Source organism: Panthera onca, chromosome C1 (genome assembly GCF_046562875.1).
Source record: "Panthera onca isolate mPanOnc1 chromosome C1, mPanOnc1 haplotype 2, whole genome shotgun sequence".
NCBI lineage: Eukaryota > Metazoa > Chordata > Mammalia > Carnivora > Felidae > Panthera > Panthera onca.
In genome coordinates, this window is record NC_138346.1 from 24,963,963 (window position 1) to 24,991,559 (window position 27,597).

Sequence of the window (27,597 nt, forward strand, 5' to 3'; positions counted from 1 at the left end):
TGTGTCCCTAGGTCTTATGGTCCAAGATGGTGGATCAAGGTTTAGCCATCCCATTCCCATTCCAGACAACATAAGGAAGGTGTGAAGAAGAAAAGAGACAATGTTGACTCCAATCATGTTTTAAATGAAATTCTGGCAAGATAGCATACAACGTTACCTCCAAGAGCAGCAATGAGAAATGTAATCTTTTATTGGGGTGGCCATATGCCCAGGTAAAGTTGTGTAGTTATTTACTATGAACGAAGAAGAGAATGGGTATTGAAGATTCAAGAAGTCTTTGCCTCCATCCCTAGCATTCTACAAAAGCTGCATTCTCAAAGGTAACAAATGAATTCCAGCATGGCATGTGAGAGACTCAGCAAGGGAGAACGCAGGCGAGTAGCTTGGAGGTGATAGGGTGACAGGACCCTGGAGAGAGGAAATGAAATTTAACAGTTCTTTAGATGTTAGATTTCAGAAACAGTCTAAATATTATGTATTGGTTTTCTAGAACTGCTCTAACAAAGTACCACAAACCATAGAACAATAGCAGTTTATTCCTTCACAGTTCTGGAGGCTAAAAGTCTAATACCAAGGTGTCGGCAGGGCCTCTGAGACTGGGTAGAATCTTCCCTTGGCTCTTCCTAGCTTCTGGTAGTGGCCATCAATTATTGACATTCCTTGGCATACAGCTGCATCTCACTCACATCTTTGAGAGTTAAAGATGTTACATTTTTTTTTGCCCTCCCCGCCCACCATCTATCTTTGTAGTCACATGATGTTTTCCTCTTCCTAGAAGGCCATTATCATGTTGGGTTTAGGGCCTACCTAATGTCTTCATCTTAACTTGATTACATCTACAAAGACCCTGTTTCTGAACAAGGTGATAGTCACAGATACCAGGGTCTTAGCCTTCAACATATCTTTTAGAGGGACATAATTTCACTTATAAAATAATATTTCTATAAAATATACTGTTTGATAAACTTTAGACATCCAGATGAGGAAAGTTTGTGTCTTGTTTTTATTTTAGCAGTGAACTTCCACTATGGTTAAAGGTCTACATTATCATTCAATACTTTTAAATTTAGATTTTTGTCATTTTTGATATGTCATTAGGCAACAATAGTTGTTAAGGTGGTCTTAATTATTGGAATGTATCCATCTGGATTTTTTTTCCTTTGTGTACAGAAACCCATTCCCTTGAATACCACTAAAGCATTATGACTTGTCATTTCTGTGTGCATAACATACAGCTGTTTATGTGACTTTATTACGCAGCTCTGTTTCCAGTGTCTTCAAAGTTTACACTTTATATCTTGCCTTAAGTTGCTGTATATTATGTAACTTACTCAAAGAAGATAAGTTCACATCCTTTTTTTAGACTTTCCATACTATTATTACAAGATTCATAATACAGTTTTTTTCAGGCAATTGAAGATTTGAATTGGTACATTAAATGATAAAGATCTTGTACAGGCAGGTGTACAAACCATGAGAAGTAATAACTAAAACTCTGACTTCTGGAATATAGGGAAAATATCAACACAGAAAACAAAACAAAACAAAACAAAAACATGTATGTACCCTCAGTGCTCATCTATGAACAGACTCATGATCCATGCCCTCAAAGAAGGCATACTGAGATCCTTTACTGTCAGTCTGTTATACCTTAGAATACTAGTGAATATGCTAATGAATATACCTTAGAATACTAATGAATGGCCCAGTTGATATCAATAAAAACTCATATTTTACAACATATTCTATTTCTAGTATATGTTTACGAATATATCAATCTAAATTGCTTAACATTTGTATTTTATTATTTTTTTATTTTTTTAATGTGAAATTTATTGTCAAATTGGTTTCCATACAACAGCCAGTGCTCATCCCAACAGGTGCCCTCCTCAGTGCCCATCACCCACCCTCCCCTCCCTCCCACCCCCCCATCAACCCTCAGTTCTCAGTTTTTAAGAGTCTCTTATGTTTTGGCTCCCTCCCTCTCTAACCTTTTTTTTTTCTTCCCCTCCCCCATGGTCTTCTGTTAAGTTTCTCAGGATCCACATAAGAGTGAACACATATGGTATCTGTCTTTCTCTGTATGACTTATTTCACTTAGCATAACACTCTCCAGTTCCATCCACGTTGCTACAAAAGGCCATATTTCATTCTTTCTCATTGCCAAGTAGTATTCCATTGTATATATAAACCACAATTTCTTTGTCCATTCATCAGTTGATGGACATTTAGGCTCCTTCCATAATTTGGCTATCGTTGAAAGTGTTGCTATAAACATTGGGGTACAAGTGCCCCTATGCATCAGCACTCCTGTATCCCTTGGGTCAATTCCTAGCAGTACTACTGCTGAGTCATAGGGTAGATCTATTTTTAATTTTTTGAGGAACATCAACACTGTTTTCCAGAACCAGTTTGCATTCCTACCAACAGTGCAAGAGGGTTCCCGTTTCTCCACAAATTCTCAAGCATCTATAGTCTGATTTGTTCATTTTAGCCACTCTGACTGGTGTGAGGTGGTATCTGAGTGTGGTTTTGATTTGTATTTCCCTGATGAGGAGCGACATTGAGCATCTTTTCATGTGCCTGTTGGCCGTCTGGATGTTTTCTTTAGAGAAGTGTCTATTCTCATGTTTTATGCCCATTTCTTCACTGGATTATTTGTTTATTGGGTGTGGAGTTTGGTGAGCCCTTTATAGATTTTGGATACTAGCCCTTTGTCTGATATGTCATTTGCAAATATCTTTTCCCATTCCGTTGGTTGCCTTTTAGTTTTGTTGATTGTTTCCTTTGCTGTGCAGAAGCTTTTTATCTTCATGAGATCCCAATAGTTCATTTTTGCTTTTAATTTCCTTGCCTTTGGGGATGTGTCAAGTAAGAAATTGCTGTGGCTGAGGTCAGAGAAGTTTTTTCCTGCTTTCTCCTCTAGGGTTTTGATGGTTTCCTGTCTCACATTCAGGTCCTTTATCCATTTTGAGTTTATTTTTGTGAATGGTGTAAGAAAGTGGTCTAGTTTCATCCTTCTGCATGTTGCTGTCCAGTTCTCCCAGCACCATTTGTTAAAGAGACTTTTTTCCATTGGATGTTCTTTCCTGCTTTGTCAAAGATGAGTTGGCCATACTTTCGTGGGTCTAGTTCTGGGGTTTCTATTCTACTCCATTGGTCTGTGTGTCTGTTTTTGTGCCCATACCATGCTGTCTTGATGATTACAGCTTTGTAGTAGAGGCTAAAGGCTGGGATTGTGATGCCTCCTGTTTTGGTCTTCTTCTTCAATATTACTTTGGCTATTGAGGGTCTTTTGGGGTTCCATACAAATTTTAGGATTGCTTGTTCTAGCTTCGAGAAGAATGCTGGTGCAATTTTGATTGGGATTGAATTGAATGTGTAGATAGCTTTGGGGAGTATTGACATTTTAACAATATTTATTCTGCCATTCCATGAGCATGGAATGTTTTTCCATTTCTTTATATCTTCTTCAATTTCCTTCATAAGCTTTCTATAGTTTTCAGCATACAGGTCTTTTACATCTTTGGTTAGATTTAGTCCTAGGTATTTTATGCTTCTTGGTGCAATTGTGAATGGGATCAGTTTCTTTATTTGTCTTTCTGTTGCTTCATTATTAGTGTATAAGAATGCAACTGATTTCTGGACATTGATTTTTTATCCTGTGACTTTGCTGAATTCATGTATCAGTTCTAGCAGACTTTTGGTGGAGCCTGTCGGGTTTTCCATGTATAATATCACGTCATCTGCAAAAAGTGAGAGCTTGACTTCATCTTTGCCAGTTTTGATGCCTTTTATTTCCTTTTGTTGTCTGATTGCTGATACTAGAACATTTGTATTTTTAAGTGTAGTATTTGAGGGCTTAGAGGCACAAATTTAAATTATGTAAAATTTTACTTAAGAGTGGCTTATTTAGCAATAGAAAAATATTATTTTTAAGAATAAAATTGTTAGCATTTATATTTTGATTTTTTACTTATGTAGGTTTATTCTTTTAGGAAATATAGTAAATTATAAGTTCTAAAGAAAATCTTGTTTAAATGAAATTAATGTATTTACATGCTTTATGTGTCACTACAAATGTGATTGTTTTAATTTCCCTCTTTGCTCTGTTTCTTTGGGACCCATGCCTTCTTATCCTCTGTCCTTAGAACATGCAGTTTAGTAATAGAAAACCATAATATCACTTATATGTCTTATCTAAAAAAGCTGAATGCATAAAACAGAGAGTAGAGTGTTAGCTACCTGGGGCTTCGGGGGAGATTACCAATCAAAGGGTACAGACTTCCAGTTATAAGATGAGCAAATTCTGAGGCTCTAACATACAGCATGGTGACTATAATTAACAATACTATATTATATACTTGAAAGTTGCTTACAGAATAGATCTTAAATGTCACTGTAAAAAAGAAATGGCGATTATGGGGTTCCTGGGTGGCTTGGTTAAGTATCTGACTTTGGCTCAGGTCATGATCTCACAATTCGTGAGTTTGAGCCCCTCATCAGGCTCTTTGCACTTAGCACAGAGCCCGCTTCATATCCTCTGTCTCCCTCTCTCTACCCATCCCCTTCAAAAATAAATGAGAAATTAAAAAAAAATGGTGATTATGGGACCTAAACGAGGGTGTTAGCTAATGCTATGATGGTAATCATTTTTCAACAGGCAAGTGTATCAAATACATACATTGTATACCTTGTATATGTATCAATTATATCTCCTTATAGCTGGGGAAAAATAAAAGTGAGGATGTGTATCAGTGTGTGGTTTATGGGGATTAATGAGATTCAAAATAGTTTTTAGTTCAGGGAATCGGAGTAGAGCATGTGGAGTCAAGAGTTGAGGGAGACTTCTTCATTGTGCATGGCATAGAAAGGTTATATAACTTCCTGTGTATCTTCTTGTCTTGGCAGTGTGTGCAGGGACAGAGAACAAGCTGAGCTCTCTCTCTGACCTGGAGCAGCAGTATCGAGCCTTGCGCAAATACTATGAGAACTGTGAGGTGGTCATGGGCAACCTGGAGATAACCAGCATCGAGCACAACCGGGACCTCTCCTTTCTGCGGGTAAAACTCTTTCTTTCTCTTCTCTTCTCTGTGAGTGGACGGTGGTGTCGCGATGCATAAAGACAGACCATCTTGCTTCAACTTGATGGCTATGCTCTTTTGCCTGGCAGGGACCATGACTGTAGGCAGAAGACATATTGAGGCATGCCTAGTAAAAGAACAAGAGTAACAATGCTGTCATGACTGAAACCCTGAGTTTAGAGCAGTTACTGTTATCCTAAGAGAGTTGAAAGATTCTGTCAGGGTGTTGTACATGATATCTAGTAAGTCTGCCTTTTTCTGAATTGCATGCAAGAGGAAATGTGTTAGGCTGGGAACTAGAAGAGTCAAAGGACCAATCAGATAAGAATTGGTAACTTTAGTAATCTCACTTTCTGTCCCTTTTTTGTCACTTTGGAAATTTCAGGCTATTCTATATTACCATAATAAGACTAATACTATTATCTGTAGGAGTAAAATGACGTTCATTTTTCAAACCTACAAATTAGTAAAATTAGATACAGGGAATTATAAGTACTTATATAGGTTGATATATGCATGTACATAAATGCAGGTGTGTATATAAAAAGTTACTCAGAGACAACCAGTCCTTTTACAAACTTGTTTTGGCTCTCATTTTTACATCCTTAGTCTGCTTAACAGACTATCATTGCTTAATGCCTTCAGTTTCTTATGTTTTGCTTTAACCAGAATAGATATAGGAATATCTGAACTTGAAAGAGATATTATCTTCGCACCTATGAATTTATTCTTTTTACAAGAACTAATAAGATGTATTTTAAATAACAGCATCCCTTTAATTTACTTGAGTTTTTTCAATAATATTTACACATTTCTCAGGAGTACTGTCTTATGTAAATCTAGACAAAAGTGTTTCAAAAACTGATACAGTAAACTATTCAGGAGATAGTGAGTTATTTAAAGAACTACGATAATTTCAATAATTCTGTACCTAAATAAGTAGTAACAAAAAGAAGCAATGATCTTTAAATACTTTGAATATTTACTTTAAATACTTTGAAAACTTGAATAAATATATCTAGAAGGGTAACAACTACAGAAAATAAACCACCTCAAAACTTAAACAGCACTATAAAGCTGACAATACATGTAAGCTTAGTAATGACCCATGAACATACCTTTATTCTCATCTATTTATTTAAAGGTAATACTATTTTTTTCTTACTAAAAGCAACATTTTGGTTGTTAGTTCACTTATCTGTTGTTCCTTTGGAAAGTAACTATTTCTAATTGTGACATTTATTTATTCAGTCAACAAATAGTCTTAGCCCAAGAATATAATAGCAAGTAATCTATTGTCCTTGACTTCAACAATCTTGCAGTCTTGTAGAGGGTTACAGGTTACTTAATGTGATACATTAAGTATTGTGTATATGTGTGTGTATATGTGTATGTGTGTGTATGTCTTGTAGAGGGTTACAGGTTACTTAATGTGATACATTAAGTATTGTGTATATGTGTGTGTATATGTCTATGTGTGTGTATATAATGTATACAGTATGTATATATGCATATATAAAAATTTTATAGTTGCTAAGAGAGAAATAAGATACCAAAATCTGAATGAAGGTATGGTCTTTTGTTAATAGTAGATGTGGGTGCTGGGCAAAGAAAGGAGTGGCTAATTCTGAAGGATTCAGGAAAGATCTCATCAAAGAAATGCTTAAATTGAATCATGAGAAAACGAATAGGGACTTAAAAGGTGAGTGGGTGGAAAAGAAAGGCATTCTGATGGAAGTAATGTAAGGGAAGGTTTAGAAAGAAGGCTCTAAGTCAGAGTTAATACAAGTGTACTTAATGTTTACTGCTTTAGATATTAGACATATGCATGTAAGTAAATAACACATCATTCTCACCTTCATGGAAATTGTAGTGTAGAGTGGATGAAGAGAAACTTGTCATGGAATAAAATATTAAATTGGAGAGGTAGAGAACCTTGTACCAAAGATAGGTATCCAAGGGACATCAGCATCCAAATTAACTACTTAACATTTGGGGCTTAGAAAAAATCATCAAGGGGGATTGAAAAGAATTAGACCAAAAAGTAGACCAAGGACTGAACTCTCCACATGCCCCATTCTCTGTTTTTAGGTGAGTTCAGTGTTATAAGTACTTTTTTGAATGACCCCTTAAAACAGGGACTATGAGCTGAAGTCTCCATTATGCTACTGTATTGGATGAGCCACTCTAACTGTACCTTAGAAAATCCTGAAAGTTCTCCATTTCCAGGTTTTCTCTGTTATTCAAAACTTCGCTTTATGTCACTTCACTGTTATGTAAAACCTATAATACTACGTGTTTTTGCTAACCAAAAGAAATCTGAAGAGGATTTTCGCTTTTACAAAATGATCATTGCTTCTTTGCTTCACACCATTTCAAAGTAGGAAGGGTTTCATAGGAACACTCTTCTTTCAGATAGCAGGGGAAAACTGTAATACAAAAATTTCTCTTTAGAACTACATTATGGTTCATTTGTGTTCTTTGTGGTTTCCCTCCAAAGTACCTAATTTGTCCAATATTGGCACATTACAATAAGGTCAGTGCATGTAAAGGAAATCTCGTTATTTTACATTATGCTATCATGTTCAATAAGTTTTGAATTGTATCAGCAAGTAGTAATCTTACATTAATCTATTCTATTTATTACATAAGCTTCATATATATTTATGTAAGTGTAATTCACTGAGCAACTTCTTACACAGGTGTGCAATTTCCCCTCCTCTAAGAATGACTCAAACCTATAATGTGTTCAGAGAGACATTAATTCTGGAATTAATTTCTTTCTTTAAGAACATAAGAAATTACATTTGTTTTTAAAAGATATTCCATCTTCATTTTTCTTCTCTAAGTAGTGAGTTCATAGTATTTTGTTTTATTATTTGTTTTGTATGAAACCACTCAAATTTCTATAATTTATGAGAACAACTTAGCTCAGTATCCTGTCTACCTCTTTCACTATCTGAATAGTCAATGTCTAGGACAGTGCCTAAAATATCATGAGCTTTCATTAAGTATTTGTCTGATGGACAAATAAATGAGTACAATTTCATAAAACTTAATACTTTATAGATTCCTATTTTGTATATTATATGTTCTCTAGATGAATATGTTCATCTTACCCTTATGTTATTTCTTCATGACACCACCAAAGGTCAGGTGTGTGGGCATAGACACAGACTAGGTCAATCAGAATCTCTTCCCGTGAGTTTCTATACTAGTTTCTTGATTGATATGGGTACATAGTTTCTTGACTATTTGCATACCAGAATACAGTCATCTTTTTTCTTGTGGTTGGAATGTCAGAGAAGGCTGTGCAGACAGCAGAATGGAGCCAACACCCTGAAACAGAGAGCAGAGAGGATGACCATTCACCCCAGATTACTGGTGAGGGAATCATTCATTTCCACATTCCAGTCTGCTTCTCATGACTGGTTGCATTACAGCCAGTGAGTCCAAAAGATACCCCTGGAACTTGAGAGTAACTTTGAAGTGATTTTCCTTTTTATTTTTTTTTCCCTTAAACTAGATGGGTTTTCTATCACTATAACTAAAATATCCCATCTACTCCTATCTCTCAATATATTAAGAACACAGAAAAAGTAGGCTTTTGAAATGGAATATGTGCTTATATATTATAAATCTAACCAAAAAAAATCAGAAAAAAGATAAAAACACCCTAAAATGTTTTGGAGTTACTTCCTTAATCTCTGTTAGATGTATTTTATTGAAATACTTTGAAATGCATTACTTTCACGATGCTTTTATTACATCAACCTTAGAGTTTATCGCTGTAAGCACCTTTTCACCCAGCTGTGTTGTAACCTCCAAGTTTTTGCATTTCTCTTACGGGGAAAAAAAATTTAGTTGACAATAGTTAGCATTAGACCCCCAAGACACCACATAGTTGGCTAGAAAAAGGCCCTAAAACTTATTTACTATGTACTTTATCACCATCACAAGGTTAAGACATAATAGAAAACAGCGAGGCATAAAAATCATAGATTTTGTGTTATTGTCTTACACTTTGTGAACTCTCTCAAACGAGGTGAAATACAGCGAATGATGGGAATGAACTTTTAGACCTTTTACCATCATTAGAATTCTCAAGAGTTTTTTCTCTTTTGTCATTCCATTGGACCTCTTTGCTATTGCTGGTATTCAGTAACTCAGCTTTTATAATTTACATTTATTTTCCTTATTTGATATATTCATTTTAAGCAAATAAGTATTATGTGTCAACTAAGTGTAAGACAGTGTGGTATATAAAGTGGAGTATATATGAGGAGTATTAATGACTATTCTTAGCAGGCATAGTTATATCAGGTATAATATAATAGGCATATAATTTTTATATAACAGGTAACAATTTTTAATTTTGACTTGTATTTAGTTGAGTGAAACTTGTTTTGGACATAGTTATTTTTAGGATTATGAAGAGCTAAATTTATTTTAGTGGTTGATCCATTGACCTGAGATATTAAAAACATTAGTAATTCATTGAACCTGTCTACACTGTAGTGTAGGAGCCTTAAATCTTGATTATAGATGTCTTTATTACTGAAAGTGAATAAAAATAAATATCTTATATTAATAAATAGCAACATTAATATTTTGTTATTGATAGCAAAAGCCACTGTGTTTGAAAAAGTCAGAAAGTATAGTTTTATAAAGCAAAAATACTTTAAACATATCTTCTCTCAGATGATGAATAACACATGTTGTTATGGGAAAGTAAATTTTATGAGAAAACATTTTTTTTTTAAAAATAGCTGTTTTTTTTTTTTTATTCTTGGCACAAAGCTATAGGGAATTTTTTGTATATATAAGAAATAATGCCATCTAAAACTTTATTTTTAAAAATAAAACTCCAATATATTTCTTGATAGAAACCATATAGTTCATTTTTCTTTACCATAGAAAATATTTTATTTTTAATTTCAGATATTATCTTTGTCTTTTAGTTAATAATTAACATCTTATAATGCCATGGAACTATCATCCTTCTTTATTAGGATATATATGGGATTTTTATGTTTGAGGTTGTTGCTTTTCAACCAGTCTCCATCAGACATGAAATTTGTGTTGCTTTTCCAGTGCTAGTAATGGACCTATATTATTTCATTTTATACTCACACATTGTTCCTTTTCTGAGTAAGGACACATATTTGTAGGAAGGCAGATGAAGCTGTAACTCAGAGACTGCAAGATGCTGTCTGGCTTGCTCCCTGGAACTTAAGACCTTGGCTTCATTAGCATGTTTCTGTTACAATGTAATCAGGGATGCTGCCTGGCAGTAATGAGTTTCAAGTTGTAACAAGTAACTCTGCTTTCACCTATTCCTTAGATGTTTTCAGTAACTAGTCCGGCTTAATATAAAATTCTAAAATATTTGCTTTTCAACCTACTTCTAGCTTCAGGGTCTACCTTATTGTCCTCTGGCAATTCAAAGCAGATGACCAGAATTAAATCCAACAATATAGGGAGTGGTTTTTATATTTACATTTCTTTCCTATATCTTTCTTCCCCATTTAACTCTATCTATGCCTGGGTAAAGCTGTCTTCTGCATAGCATGATTTATCAAAATGCTATGTGGAATAATTCATATTAAAAAAAAAAATAGGTAATTTAGGGACACCTGGGGGGCTCAGTCAGATGAGCGTCCCACACTTGATTTCAGCTCAGGTCATGATCCCAGGGTCGTGGGATTGAGCCCCATGTTGGGTGCCATGCTGAGTGTGGAGCTTGCTTAAGATATATTTCTCTCTCTCTCTCTCTCTCTCTCTCTCTCTCTCTCGATGTCTCTCCACCCCCCACCCCCCCATCCCTTCCTCTGCTGGAGCTCTCTCACTCTAAAAATGAATTAAGTGATAGATAAATAAATAAATAAATAAATAAATAAATAGGTATATGAAGTACTTTATTCCTTTGGGTTAGAAAATAATTTACTGAATAGTTTGTTTAAATAATGGTGACCATTGCCTCTGTCTGGTTTTAGCTTATTAAATACTGGATAGAACAACTTGTGTGAGAGAGATTGTGTTGAAAAGATTGATTAGAATCAGGATGTGAAAACTAGTCATATTTTAGAATCATAAAAAAAATTGAAGAGCAAAATACCATTTAGATGAAACATCTATGACATAATAAGGTAGATCCATATGTATATTTTCACATTTGCCTGAAAGATGACATAAATGCACTATTTTCTAATACAGCACATTTATTTCAGCTGTGCACAGAATTTGATTGGACTGCATAGTAAGGGAGAACGAGCCTCAATTTAAGTTTCCCTGAATAACTTTGTAGCATAAATAAGCCATATATTTATTTGTAGGGTGCCTAGGAGGCTCAGTTGGTTAAATGTGCAACTTTGGCTTAGGTACTTATCTCATTGTGTGAGTTCAAGCCGCACATAGGGCTCTAAGCTGTCAGCGCAGAGCCTGCTTTGGATCCTGTCTCCCTCTGTCTCTGACCCTCCCCGGTTTGCATTCTTCCTCTTTCTCTTAAAAACAGACATTAAAAGATAGATAAATAAATAAATAAATAAATAAATAAATAAATAAATAAATAAATGTGGTATATTAGTAACTCTATCAAATAGTAGATAAGTAAATAGGATTCCTATATCAAGGGTTGATTTTCTTTGTTTACTCACTGAGCATAGAAGTTTAAGTTTTTCTTCCACGCCACTAACTGGAATAGGTAGCAAGAAAGGACCATGAAATTCAATATCTAAAATACTTAGAATGAATCATCATTAGGTTAAAAGAAACTGCACCTTTAAGCAAGCAGTAGACTAAGGGTATTTCAACTTTTTACTTAATTTTATCTTTCTGTCTGAATTCCATGTAAACTACATATGTGCTGTATTTAGATGATGAAAACTTAGCTGATTGAGATGGGGAATAGCAAAAAGGAAGTAGACTAATATTTAAACGTGTCTGTTGGGCCAAAACAGATATTCTGGGTTAAATGGAATTTTCAAAGCTATGATAGTTTCTGAAAGCTGCTTCTAAGACTGTTAAATATAATACATATGCAATTTTGTATGTATGTATTTACAGCTGGCTTTTAAATTGAAATTTGATTTTGTACTAAGTCTAATCATAGAAGTTGTATTGCATTTTAAAAAGCTATGCAATTTGCACTTGGCCTAGGGAAAAAACAAAATTTCCTCAAAGGTTAAATACTGTTTAATCTGAAAATATACATGACTCAAAATCCTGATGCTCTTCAGCAATCTTACATGATAAATGATGAAAATGTCTATATTTTTGCTTAGGCAGTGATATAAGCATATTTTTCAAACTTTCTTCTTAATCCTTTAAATTAAATACTAAATAAAAAAGATTGACACTTGGGGCGCCTGGGTGGCTCAGTCGGTTAAGCGTCCGACTTCAGCTCAGGTCATGATCTCACAGCTCGTGAGTTCGAGCCCCGCGTCAGACTCTGTGCTGACAGCTCAGTGCCTGGAGCCTGCTTCAGATTCTGTGTCTCCCTCTCTTTCTGACCCTCCCCTGCTCATGCTCTGTCTCTCTCTGTCTCAAAAATAAATAAAACATTAAAAAAATTAAAAAAAAAAAAAAAAAGATTGACACTCTTCTCTACATGTTAAAAACAAAAAAAAAATTAGTAGTGCCTAGAAAAAGATATACATTTAGTAGAAAATAAACATTTGAAGGAGTATTGGAAAGAAGGATAGTAATAAAAATAGATCAGTATAATTTATAATTCTATTATATATGTATAACAAATATAAATTAGTGACTAGTGACTATATATATTATGTGATATAAAATATATGTATATAATATATATATTTAACCATTTTCTACGACTGAGTCAAATTACTGTGAAATATTAAACCTATATGTTTCTAAGAGACTATTACTAAAAACTGCTTAGAATAAGTTTTTAAGTCCCTAAATTGTAATGCATTTTCTAGAAAAAAAATGCCCTTGTTGCAAATATACTTAAAAATGAATTTATTAGTATGCTGAGCAGATACAAAGCATTCCTTTATATCTCTGGGGGCTGTACTATTTAAATTTGGCTTAAATGGTGAGTATAATGAGTTTACAGGCTTATCTTAACCTTAATTAGAGAAATATGCAAGTAACAAACCCATTTCACTCTATGATTCTCAGATCTCTTTTCCCAGGGGAATTGAGTATATACAGGTTATTTATTTACCTCTTTTATTTGTAAGTAGCAAAGATCTTGGCTTGAAGAGAGAACAAATGATATTTATGTGAGTTTTTAAGACTAACTTGAAGCATTTTGGCAATGGGCTGCCTTTTAATTCTAAAATCCAAATAGTAGAATATAACCAAATAAAACCTTTAAAAATTTTACAACTGTGTGTATTTTCATTAGCTTTATTTTTCTCTGACTCTTAACATGGAACACTGTTTTCTTCAAAAAAGGGAAGATGAACAATTTTTGTATGAGACCAAATCAATTTTAAAGGTCTCTCTTGAGTCACATAGAGTGTAATTTAAAGTTCAAAAGTGTAAAAATAAAACGTGAAGATGGTTCCATTTAGAGCCACTATAATTATTTCTCCTGATCCCTAATTTGAACCCATTTAACTGTAAAATATTATATTAAAATGTATAATGAAAGTGATAAAATTAAGGTATCTGTTTTAGTAAATATAAGCCTCTTTGAAGTAATTTCTATTCAATCTCTACATGGAAATCAGAATACGTAATTGAATGTTGGAGTAAATCCTCTTAAGCAATTTGGTGCCACATGTATTTCTGAAAATAAAAGTACCTATCAGCATGCTTGTCACCTGGTAGCCCATTAGTAAGAGGCAACTCTATCCAACCCTATTGGGTTTCTTTGTTTCTTCTTTCATTCCCTACGCAGCAACTATTGAGCCATACTCTGAAGACCTGACAATAAATTTTTACAAAGTGTTTTTAGAAGTTTTGGATGGTATGATTTTGTATTTTCAGAGAGGTGAAACTGCAAGTCAAACACTTGGTTGTAAGAAGGAATCAATAGCTAAATATGTACAAGCTCTCTACATAGTGAGTAAGAGTTGTTTCAGCAATCTAAAAGACATCCTGTGGGGTGCCTGGGTGGCTCAGTCAGTTAACTGTCCAACTTCAGCTCAGATCATGATCTCACAGTCCGTGAGTTCGAGCCCTGTGTTGGGCTCTGTGCTGACAGCTTGGAGCCTGGAGCCTGTTTCCAATTCTGTGTCTCCCTCTCTCTCTGCCCCTCCCCTGCTCATGCTCTGTCTCTCTCTGTCTCAAAAATAAATAAAAACATTTAATTAAAAATAAAATAAAATAAAATAAAAATAAAAGACATCCTCTGATGGAATCATTGGAAGCATTCATGAAAGGAATTAATAAGGCATCAATGAAGCATTGGGAAGAATTCCTGAAAGGAAAATAGGTAAAAAAGTATAAGCAAATCAGACTATATGGTATATTATAATACTTTCTTAAAATTTCCCTCCTCTGAGAACAATGGCCAGAATTCTTATTAAGTTCCTATATTATCTGGCCCCTACCTTGTCCTCCACTATTGCTGATGACACTAAAATTCATGGCTATCTTTCAGTATTAGCCAACTTCCTTTGTATATCAAGTTCTCTGTAACGTGATTGCCCTTCCGTTCATTTTCAGACGTTCTCCCCGCCGACAAACATAAATACATACACTTATTCCTGTCTAAGTTCTGTTTAATTTTCAAATCTGCTTTTAAAAATCGTTTCTCCAGCGAAGCTTTACTGACTCTCATATGTTACTGAATTCTTCCCATTATTACATTCATAGCACTCTATGCTTCTTTGTAGGACTTCCTTCATAGCAATTATTTAAGTATTTGCTTAATTTCTGCCTACTCTTCTAAATAATGAATACCTTGAGGGCAAGGGCCATGCCTAGTTCACTGTAAAATTCTAGCACATAATAGAGTGTCTCTCATATAGTGGCTGTTCAGCAAATATTTGTGGAATGAATAAATGAGTAAATTGAATAACAATAAGAATGAATTCTAGTACTCTTTATAACTTTTTTAGTCAGAAAAAAAATGATTGTACTGGCATTTTTTTAAACATTATTTTTCACTTTTCTAATTGAATCTCCTCTCCCTAGTGCTTCGTAGAACAATGGTGTCTTATTTATGTTTCATGAACTGATTTGTTTTATAATAAATAATATGCTACCTATAGTGGAAACATGGGAAACTAAACTTACATACTTAACATTAATACATTAAAAACCTAATGGGTGGCTAAATAGTCTATTTTGTGGACTCAGTTGTGTGAAGATCAAAGCCATGTTGAGGGGACTGGGGTGTGTCAGTAGGTTAAGTGTCCAACTCAAGTCGACTCTTGATTTTAGCTCAGGTCATGACCTCATGCTTGGCTGAAGCCTGCTTAAGATTCTTTCTCTCTCCCTCTGCCCCTCTCTCCCACACACATACTCTCTCTCAAATAAAAAAAATAAAAGAAAAATCTTTAAAAAAAAAAGTCATGAAACCTTCACAACTTTAAATATCCTCTTCTTTGGACTGCCTTGAATACCTGAGTTTCTGCCCATTAACATGATCTCTGATATCCAGTTACTCTTTTTATTTTTTTTTAATGTTTATTTACTTATTTTGAGAGAGAGAGAGAGAGAGAGAGAGAGAGAGAGAGAGAGAGAGAGAGAACGCACACACACACACACACAAGCCAGGGAGGGACAGAGAAGGAGAAAGAGAGAATCCCAAGCAGGCTCTGAACTGTCAGCACAGAGCTCAATGTGGGGCTTGATCCCACAAACCATGAGATCATGACCTGAGCCCAAACCGAGAGTCAGACACTTAACCAACTTAGCCCCCCAGGTACCCCAAAATCTAGTTACTCTTTATAAACTAAGGTTTCTATGCTTTTGTTTTGTTTTTTGTTTTTTGTTTTTTTTTTCTTTCATGGTGAATTCCTTTTTAAATTTTTTTAATTTTTATTTTTGAGAAAAAGACAGAGACAGAGTGCAAGTGAGGGAGGGGCAGAGAGAGAGGGAGACACAGAATCCAAAGCAGGTTCCAGGCTCTGAACTGTCAGCACAGAACCCAATGCAGGGCTCGAGCCCTTGGACCATGTTAACTGACTGAGCCACCCAGGCACCCCTGGTCTCTATGCTTTTGTATGTCATTTCCCCCCTCTCTGGAATGCCTTTCCACTCTTCTCATTTTGGAAAATCCTCAGACCTTAACATGTTCCCCAAGTTCAATCTGTATCCCCAACCCTGCCCCCACCACCAAGCCAACCAAAATTCATGTTTTCCATATACTTAGTATATGTCTGTGTGATACCATATGTCACTCTGTGTAGGAATGTGGTGGACTGTGGGATGTACTTTGCATTCTCATCAATTTATATATATATATATATATATATATATATATATATATATATACACACACACACACACACACACACACACACACACACATATATTGTGTAGAGCAAATGAGAGTAAATGTTCAGTCAACTTTTGTTCTTTGAGCAGATAAACTGGCTTAAGTGGTTTTCTCCCAGTGAACTTTGTTATACTGTAGTTGTATTCTCTGTAATAAGAAACACTCTGTATAGGCACTTTTAGAGTAACCTTTGGGTTGTCACAGACTAATACCTGGTAAATATCATTTGTTGAGATAGATGCAAGGCACTATGCTGATTCTGTTTTCCACTCCTTATGACAATCTTATGTGTAAGTGTCATTGTACTTCTTTTTTATAAGTGATGAAACTTAGGCTATGATAAATCGAGTGACTTTCTCAGAACTGCACTGCTAACGGGCAAAGCAAACACTTTAACCCAGTTCTTTCACTTCATAGTGCAGACACTTTTATTTTTCCTTACTATTGCCCACTATTTGTCAATGACCCATGTATTACTTAGAGCAGGTTTTTAGGGAAATTGATACAAGGCAACTATTTTGCATGTATATGCCAGAGGATCAGGGCAGATAACTCTGAGGGTTAAAAAATTCAGGAGGGCCCAGTCATGGGAGCTCCCACAATAATGGTGAGATTTACTTCCAGGAACTTGAGTAGTTAATTGTCTACTGTAAATATCCTGAGAAAAATCCCCACAGGCTTCTACAGGGGGAGGAGAAAAGGAACCATTTTGAAATGCATTCTTTTCTTCTTTTTTAAACTTAAAAAAAAGTTTATTTATTTTTTGAGACAGACAGAGCATGAGCAGAGGAGGAGCAGAGAGAGAGACACAGAATCTGAAGCAGGCTCCAGACTCTGAGCTGTTAGCACAGAGCCCGACGTGGGGCCCTCAGTCACGAACCACCAGATCATGACCTGAGCTGAAGTTGGATACTTAACCAACTGAGCCACCCAGGCACCCTGTCCTTTCTTCTTAACAAAGGCCTGTCCTCAGTAGAAATTAGTAAGCCAGAGCCTAAGCTAGATATCTGAGTTTAATGACATGGGGAAGGGAAATACCCAACCCCAGCCCAATCTAGCCACCATGTTCCACCTAAGAGGGGGAGGGAAACAAAAACAAAATCACAAACACAAAACCCTGAGAAACGCTTGTGATAGTCACAGTCCAAGAGGCATAGACTTACTAAAAGCCTGAGATCTAATTATAAGGCTATAGAATGCTTCCCCTTCCCCTATAACTTACCACCACATAACTAAAGGCTTATTTACAACAGTTTTTTTTCCCCATCTTGTCTGGTTATTAAAAAAAAAAAATTACAAGGCATACCAAAAGGCAAAAAAAAAAAAAAAAAAGCCACAATTTGAAGAGACAGATAAAGCATCACAACAAGACATGGTAGGTTTGTTAGAATTATCAGACTGGGAATTTAACACAACTATGGTTAATATGCTCAGAGCTTTAATTGATAAAGTACAAAGTATGCAAGAACAGATGGGCAAGAGGGATCTCTCTAAACAGAGAGATAGGAATCCTAAGAAAGAGCCAAACAGAAATGCTACAGATTAAAAAACAAAACAAAATACTAACAAAGCTGAAGAATACTTTTGATGTGCTTATTAATAGACTGAACATGGCTGAGGAAAGAATCTCTGAACTAGAGGATATCTCAATAGGATTTTTCAAAACTGAAAAGTAAAGAGAACCTAGACTGAAAACAAACAAACAAACCAACAAAAATAGAATAGAATAAATGATGTCTGTGGGACAGCTAGAGAAGGTGTCACAGTCACATAATGGAAATACCAAAAGGAGAAGAAGGCAATAGAAGAAATATTTGATACAATTAGGACTGAGAATTTCCTCAAATTAACGTCATATACCAAACCACAAATCTAGGAATCTCAGATAACACCGAATAGGAATAAATGCCAAAAAAATTGCACCTGACATATCATTTCCAAATCACAGAAAATTGAAGATAAGAAAAAGTCGTGAAAGAACCAGGAGAAACACATTACCTGCAGACAAATAAAGATAGGAATTACATCTGACTTCTCAGAAACCATGCAAACAAGAAGAACATGGAGTAAAATATGTGTTGAGAGAAAAAACCAAACCAAAACAAACAAACAAACAAACCACTAACCTAGAATTATGTACCCTGATAAAAGTGAAAGAGAAATAGAATTTCTCAGACAAACAAAATTTGTGGGAATTTGTTGCCAGGAGACCTGCCTTGCAAGAAATTTTAAAAGAAGTTCTTTAAAGAGAGGGAAACTAATATAGGTAAGATCTACCTAAAGAAAGGAAGAATACTGAAGAAGAAGGGATAAATGAAGGTAAAATAAAAACTTTTATTTTATTATTCTTAATTGATTTAACAGATATCAGCTCATTCAAAATAAATAGCAATAATATATTCAATTACATATGCTTAAAACACACACACATGTGTGGATTCACTTCACACACACACGTGTGTGTGTGTGCGTAAGTGAAATGAATGACACCAATAATACAAAGGAACATGGGGGAGGAATTGGATTATTTTGTTATTAGAAGGTATTCACACTACCTGGGTCACCTGGGTGGCTCAGTCAGTTAAGCATCTGACTTCAGCTGAGGTCATGATCTCACAGTTCATGAGTTCAAGCCCTGCATTGGGCTGTCTGCTCTCAGTGCAGAATTCACTTCAGATCCTCTGTCTCCTCACTTTCTCTGCCCCTTCCCTCTTGTTCTCTCTCTGTCTCTCAAAAATAAATACACATTTTTAAGAAAAGTACTCACACTACCCATGAAGTGACATGTGTTATCTGAAACTGAACTTGGATTCATTGTAAATTTATATTGCAAACTTCAGGGCAACCACTTAAAAAAAAAAGATACCTGATATGCTAAGAAAGGAGAGAGAATAGAAGAGAATAGAACCATATAAAATTTTAATTAAAAGCACAAATGTAGTAAAAGAGTAGAAGACAAAAGTAGGAAGAAAGAACAAGGGCAACAATTCTATAAGAGTAATGATATTAATCATTAATCCAACTATATCAATAATTATTTTAAATGTAAATGGTCCAAACATACCAATTAAAAGACAGAGATTGCCAGAGTGGATCAAAAAGTATAACTCAACCATACGTTGCCTAGAAGAAACCCATTCTAAATGTAAAGACACGTTTAGATTCAAAGTAAATTTATGGAGAAAAAAATACCATGCTAACACTAATCAAAAGAAAACAAGAATACCAATATTGATCAGACAGAATAGGCTTCAAAGTGAGGAAAGTTACCAGGGAGAAAGAAGGGCATTACATAATGTTAAGGGGTGACTTCTCCAAGAAGACATAATAATTCTCAACGTGTATATAACAGCTAACAATAGGCATCAAACCACATGAGGCAGAAACAGATAGAACTTCAAGGAGAAATAGATCAATCCACCTATCATAGTTGGAGACTTTAACACTCTCTCAGAAATGAACAGATTCAGCAGCAGAAAATCAGTAAGGACATCGTTGAACTTAACAACATCATCAATCAGCTGGCTGTCATTGACATCTATAGACTACTTTATATAACTCCAGCAAAATTCACATTTTTCTCAAGCTCACATGGGACATTCACAAGATGGATCACATTCTGGGCCATAAAACATACCTTAAGAAATTTAAAAGAATAGAAATCATGCAATGTCTGTTCTCAGACCTCAATGGAATTAAACTAGGAATCAATAACAGAAAGACAGCTGGAAAAATCCCAAAATATGTGGAGATTGAACCATACATTTCTAAACAATGAATGAGTCAAAAAAATTCTCAAGAGAAATTAAAAACTAGTTTGAACTATCTGAAAATGAAAACATAACTTAGTCAGAATTTACAGGCTGCAACAAAAGAGTGCTTCAAAAGTTTTTAATAGCATTAAATACATGTGTTAGAAAAGAAGGAAGATCTAAAATCAATAATCTGGGATGTCTGGCTAGCTCAGTCAGTAGAGCATGTGACTCTTGATCTCAAGATTGTAAATTCGAGCCCCACGTTGGGTGTAGAGATTATTTAAAAATAAAATCTTTTAAAATAATAATAAAAGTAAATAATCTAGGTTTCTACCTTAGGTAACTAGAGAAAAACAACAAACTAAATCCAAAGTAAGTAGTAGAAAAGAAATAATGAGAATTAGAGCTGAAATCAATGAAATTGAAAACAGGAAATCAATAGAGAAAATAAATACACAAACTGGTGCCTTGAAAAAGTCAGTAAAATCGATAAGCCTTTATCCAGGCTAACTAAGAAAAAAAGTGGGCACAAATTAGGAATATCAGAAATGAAAAAGGGAACATCACTGCAAATATCATGGAAATTAAAAAGATATTAAAGGAGAGCTATGAACAATTCTATGCCCACAAATTTGATAACGTAAATGAAGTGAACCATTTCCTTGAAGGGCAAACTCTACCATAACTCACACAAGAAGAAACAGGTGATCTGAATAGGCTTATTTCTATTGAATAAGTTGAATAATAATAGTAATCTTTTAAAACAGAAACTGTCAGGCCCAGATGAATTCATTGGTGAATTCTACCAAACTTTTAACAAAAAAATATACCAATTCTCTACAGTCTCTTTCAGAGGACAGAAGCAGAGGGAATACTTCCTAACTCATTCTGAACCCTGCAATACCCTAATAGTAAAACCAAACAAAGATATTCTACAGAAAGAAAACTACAACTAGTATCTTTCATGAACATAGATGTAAAAATCCTCAACAATATATTTACAAGTCAAATTCAAAGAGGTATAAAAAGGGTTACGTATCATGACCAAGTGGGATTCATTTGAAAATCAATTAATGTAATCCATCACATCAACAGACAAAAAAAAAAAATCACATGATCATACCAATAAATGCAAAAAAAAAAAATCTGACAAAATCCAACACCTATTCATGATGAGAACTCACCAATTCATTATAAAACCTGAGAATAGGAAAGGACTTTCTCAAGTTAATAAAGACAAAGACTCTCTACAAAAAACATGTAGCTGACATCATACCTAGTGAAGAGAAACTTGAAGCTCTTCCAGTGAGATCAGGTACAATGCCAGCCACACTGAAAGATAGTTTGGTGATTTTGTACTAACCTATATACTCTTACCATATGATTCACCAACTGTGTTCCTTAGTATTTATCCAAAGGAGTTGAAAACCTACGTCCACACGGAAACCTACACAGGGATGTTTATAGCAGCGATTCTTAATTACCAAAGCTTGAAAGCAACAAAGATATTTTTCAGTAGGTGAATGGATAAATAAATTGTGGTACATTCAGATAATAAAATATATTTAAGTGCTTAAAAGAAATGAGCTATGAAGCTGTGAAAGGAAAGACATGGAGCAATCTTAAATGCATATTAGTAAGTGAAGGAAGCCAAACTTAAAAGGCTGAATAACGTATGATTCCACTTATATGACATTCTGGAAAAGGCAAAACTATGGAGATAATAAATACATCAGTTGTTTCTTGGTGGGCAAGATGGAGAGGCAGAGAGAGATGAATAGGCAGATCACAGAGGATTTTTAGGGAAGTGAAAATAGAATAATAGAAATATATCATTATACTTTGGTCCAAACTCATAGAACGTATAGCACCAAGAGTGAACTCTAAGGTAAACCATAGACTTTGGGAGATTTTGATGTACAGGTTTATCCTTGCTTCAAAAAAAAATTTAGCAGGGGCACCTAGGTGTCTCAGTGGGTTAAACGTCCGACTTCGTCTCGGGTCATGATCTCACAGTTTGTGGGTTCGAGTCCCATGTCAGGCTGTATGCTGACAGCTCAAAGCCTGGAACCTGCTTCAGATTCTGTGTCTCCCTCTCTCTCTCTCTCTCTCTGCCCCTCTGCACTCACACTCTGTCTCTCGCTCTCTCTCAAAAATAAATAAACATCAAAAAATTTTTTTTTGAAAAGTAGCATTTTGGTGAGTGCTATTGATAATGGGAGAGGCTATGTATGTGTGCAGGCAACGGTCTTGAGAAATCTCTATCTTCCTCTCAATTTTGTTGTAAACCTAAACTCTAATAAATAGATACATAAATAATAAAGTGTTTTGAAAATTGCATAGAAAAAATAAAGCTTAAGTTGTGAAAAAAAATGAGGGTTATTAGAGAACAGAGAAAAGGGAGAAGGAATTCTTGGTGTTCTTTCACTTGGAATCTCTGTATTTTACTCACTATACAGATGTGCAGGCAAGAAAAGACAAAAAAAAAAGGAAGGATTAATTTGAGGCATGGGGCAGAGTTGAGATGCAAGAGAAACAAGGAAGTGGTAGCCCATTAAGGCAAAAACCAGAAGTCAGAGCCAAACTGATGAGCTTTTAAGATCTGACAGGTTATTCATATAAAAAGATTATTTGGGGAATTACATCTTATGGGACTATGGGCCTGTTTTAATATCCAAGACATTAGGTTAGTGAAAGCCTGGAAACAGTTGGTCACAGTGACAGTTGAAGGCATGAGATGCATTTAATAATCATTGTAAACAAATCTTTAATAGGGCTTAATGGCTAACTGCATGTAGAAGCTGTGGGTGAAGAAGTAGACAAAAAAATATGTCAAAACTGGGCATTTGGATACATGCATTTTCCTGGTTTAAAAAGGGACGAAGGGAGAAGGCCCAGTTGTTTTCAAACAACTAGAGTTTCAGATTTTCAGGAAGACCCTCTCAATGAAAATGTGCTTTGCACAGGTGCACTGTCAAAGCATAGGCAAATGTGGGGTAGGATGGTAGCCAGAGAATAGAGGAGTTAGCAAAGCATTTATCAGTATAACTTTTACTTACAAGGACTGGACGACTGCTGAAGTTTTCTTTTTTCTTTTTTCTTTTTTTTTTTTTTAATTCTTATAGACGTTCAGCAGACAAAGTTAGGCTCCAGCAAATGATTGGTTGTGCTTAAGCCTAATTTTCTTTTAAGGGATGTAATTCCCTGGAAAGCTTGGCTTTTTGTTTGCTGAAGGTAGTTTCAACATATTTACAATCAAGACAGGGAGCTGCATTTTTATTGCAGGAACTAAACTGAAAGCAGTTCTGGTAACAAAATTCACAGATAACTGTGCTCTGAAAAAGTCCCATTTGGATTTTCCTCCTTATTAGTTAAAGGATTTATCGGATGTCACTGGAGTCTGACTCAGTTGGGCTTTTTGTCTCAAGTTCTCATTTTATTTTGGTGACGCAGTACCAACAGTGTTTGCTTTATTAGTCCCCATGAAGGAGGTTGGTGGGAAGGTGTTAGCACTCATGGGGCTGCAATCTAATATCCTTCCTAAGGAGGCAAAAGGCACAAGTTAACTAACATGTGACACAAATAAAGAGGAATATGGAAAAGAAAAGAAGTTGCATCCTTTAGAAAGGGATAGGGCATGTTTAAAAGCTTAGAAGAAAAGAGAAGCAAATAATACCTAAAAATCTGTGTACAGGATGGGTATGGGTGAGCTGAGAGGAAGCCAAGAGTGCAAGAATATGCTAATAAATAAAGGATGTGTAAAATGGACTCCACAGTGCTTTCCAAATTGCTTAGATTTTTAATCTTTTGAGTGGGAGAGCTTCACCTTAAAAACCTCTGACTCTTCTATTCAAGATTTATAAGGCACCTTTTGCCTCGGTATCTTCGTGTTTATGCACAATTTGTCTTTTTAATTGAGCGCTTCTCACTATCCCTGTGAAGTAGTGGGACAATTTCATTTTGCTGATGAGGGCGTTGAGGCACAGAAAGGTTAACTGACTTGCTCAGGGTCATGCATCAGTCGTTGACAGAACTTAAACTCAGAACATTCTGAAGAGACTTACTTAAGAACTTATAACAAAGTTTAGCTTTACAGATAAGTAAGCCCAATTAATGCCCTCTACATCTTCGTTATGGAATTCTTACTATATCTGTGGTTAACTGAAAGGGAAACTTCACAGCAAATTGTTGCAATATGTTTTCCAACAGAAAAAGAACTAGTCTCTATTGATATTTGTTTAATTATATCTTGTGTGACAGACCCACGCCCTGCCCCATGCTCAAATACATGTGAAGAAATCACATATCCTCCTAGCATGAATGCTGCTGAAAGGATAGTCTAACTCACTGGCCAGTAAGCTGCTCAGCACAGATTCAACAGCTTTTTTCAGACTCTATTTGGACTATTATATTCAGATAAAGACCTTACATTTAAAGAGAGAATTGACTGATTTGGATTGTGTTTATAATAGGCAATTGGGACAGTGTGTTTCCAGAAAGCCAAGTCTCAAAAGAAACAGTTTGAAAGAAGTGGGTGTGTTGACCCTGATGAGGAGGGTACTAAAGAAAGGGAAACATGGTAATTGTTTTCAGATATTTAAGGGGCTCTCATAGAAAAGGGAGTGGCCTAGTTTTGAGTTGTTCCAGAACACAGAATTAGGCAGAAGTTAAAAGAAGGCAGATTTTGGCTTAAAATAAAAATGTTGCTAACAATTAGAGCACTCTAACAATATAATGGGGTGCCTTGTTAGATGGGGAAAATAGACGGGAACTCTTAATTGAACACCTTGTGTTTTCCAGGCACTGGGCCATTAGCACCATAAAGCAGCTAAAAAAAAAAAAAAAAAAAAAAAAAAAAAAAAAAAAAAGAAAGAAAAGAAAATATGAATTTAAAGAGCTGAGCATATTATAAGCTCCCACTTTTAATGTTCTCTTCCTTTCCCTGAATATTTCTTCAATATATTCACAACAATCCAATGACATTGTTGTTACTGTCAATGTTTTTCAGAAAAGACAATTTGCCAAAGTCAAACAAGCAAGAAAGGGGGTATAGCTAGGACTTGAATCCCGATCTCTCTATGTCCAAATCTTACATCCCTTCTGCTGTGCATTGATGTCTCTGCCATAAAATTTTGCTTTCTTTCTACTGTGGATGCTCAGTTGAGAGACATCAAGAAAGGAGGGACATAACTTTGTGCATTTGATAGGAAATTGGTAAAAGACTTCTAGTCTTTTTATGCTTTATTTTTTTGACTCTTCCATTTTCTTGAGGAGTTATGCTACTTCCCTGGCATATGCTCTGGGTTGTTCAATTATAGGTTGACTTCTCAAAAGACAGATAGTAACATTTTTAACCTTTCAATGATAGATTTAGCAAGCTGTTTAGAAATAGCTGGTGCACTTCTGGGGAATCACAAAAGTTCCTTCTGATTTTCCTCTATAACTTTACTCATTTACGACATTTTTTATGTAGGTTATAACAGGGCTTTGGAGAGTGTTAAGGTATAGCAAGGCCCCTGAGCATACTTGTTACCTTACTTTAAAACTTCATTCCTTTGGTATTGAATCTTTTTCACTTTTCAGTCCTTTATTAAAATGTTCGGACACTGGGGTGGTTTGTCTTGGGAGGGTTAAAACTTATTAATCACCATCTTAGCTATTAGATCTCATCTTGGCTGGAGTTCATTGGCATTTTGTGATCATTCTTGACCAACAGTTTTGTTTGTTGAATGATGTCACAGAAAGCGTCTAGATCTATTTGTTGAGCTGAGCTATTTTTTGAGTACCCTCCATGTTAAGTCTCATGTCACTCTTGCTTTCATTATGTCTTTATACTTTCCTGCCTAACATTTACATATCCATGACTCCTTTCTGCCACAGTGCTAGTTTCGAATAGTTAATGGAAAAACAGAAAACTAGCTTTTTAAACTCTCTGATGGTTTGATATAGTGCAAATTATTGAACTCTCAGAGTTTCTTGTTTCTCCTTTGTAAAATGAAACTATTAGATTAGGATAGTATTTTATAGCTTTAGTCAATATTAAGATGTCTTCATAATTTTTGTCCTACCCACATAAAACTGTATTCTTATTTTCATTAAATTTTTTACTGAATCATTATTCTACATAATTAAATATTATTTTAAAGTTAAATTCAAAATTACTACCAAAAATGAAACTCCAATATCTCCAACATAAGTATAAAATAATAAAACATTAATGCTAAGAAAAGCATGACTGCCAAAGACTTGGAGCCTAAGGCTTTCTTTTTCTTTCCTATAGGAAAGGAGAATGGAAAGAGTTAGAGTATTAAAGATATAGAGACACCACACTAATACTTTCTCTTTGGTGTAATCAGAGGGAAGAAGTTTCACACAATGTGATTTAGTGCTGTTTAATGTACTCTATACACCTGAAATTATCTTGTTTACCACCTTTGGGAAACACTGCACTCAAATATCTGCAATGACCTAGATATGGTCTCTAAGCTTAGAGACCATGATCTGGCAAACTAATTTATACTGATGTTTCAACAGTTGGAGACTCAATGTTTTGTTTTATTTTATTTTGTTTTGTTTTGTTTCAGATTAGAGTTTCCCCATAAACATTAAGCTTTAGGGAATTCTACTGAAGGAGCTATTTTGGAACTAGTGGCGTTTCCAGAAGTCATCTGATCTTATTTCTTAGGTAATTTCCTAATGGAGTCCTCCAGTCCCCAGTTACTTTGAGAAATAGTATCTTTTTGAAAGATAAAGGATTTTGGTGGCTGATAAATTCTAACTATATGACTTGAATTAATTCCTTAACCTTTTTTGGCCTTAATTTTTTCTTAGCAATAAGAGTGCCAACATACACAGGGGGTTCAAATGCAATGGTAAAATGTAGAGTATCTACCATGGCCCATGACACATAACAGATGTTAAAAAATATATATACCTTTTTAGCTAATTTTGAAATCAAAATATTCTAGCAAAGTGCAAGTTTATTTTATTTCTACTTTTTAAATATCTTGATATTATAAAGAATGCCAAATTACATTTGTGTGACTTTAGATATGCATTAGAGTGTTGTTAGGAACATGGACTCTAGAGTCAATGGCATGATTTGACTCCTAATTTATGAGCTGAATGAACTTGGACAAAGTATTTAACTTCATGTAAACAATGGGCATATTAATAATACCTACCTTTTGGTTTGCAATCAATTTTGAATTAGTTAATGTAAGTAAAGTGCTAAGGACATTAACAGTCATATAATGGATACTCCATAAATGCTTAATGATTCATACCTCTAACGATGTTTTAAAAAGTGAAATAATTTTCAGAGAAAAATATT

General features: G+C 34.9%; 1 protein-coding gene across 4 annotated transcripts in view; it reads left to right on the plus strand.

Moving 5' to 3' along the window:
* The window catches only part of ERBB4 (erb-b2 receptor tyrosine kinase 4), a 1,144,263-nt gene that overhangs the window by 412,982 nt on the left and 703,684 nt on the right, over nt 1-27,597 (plus strand). For all 4 annotated transcript variants that reach the window (XM_060623387.3, XM_060623389.3, XM_060623384.3 and 1 more), the window contains exon 2: nt 4,912-5,063. In XM_060623387.3, the coding sequence (XP_060479370.1) occupies nt 4,912-5,063 (152 nt within the window). The remainder of the gene's footprint in view (nt 1-4,911; nt 5,064-27,597) is intronic.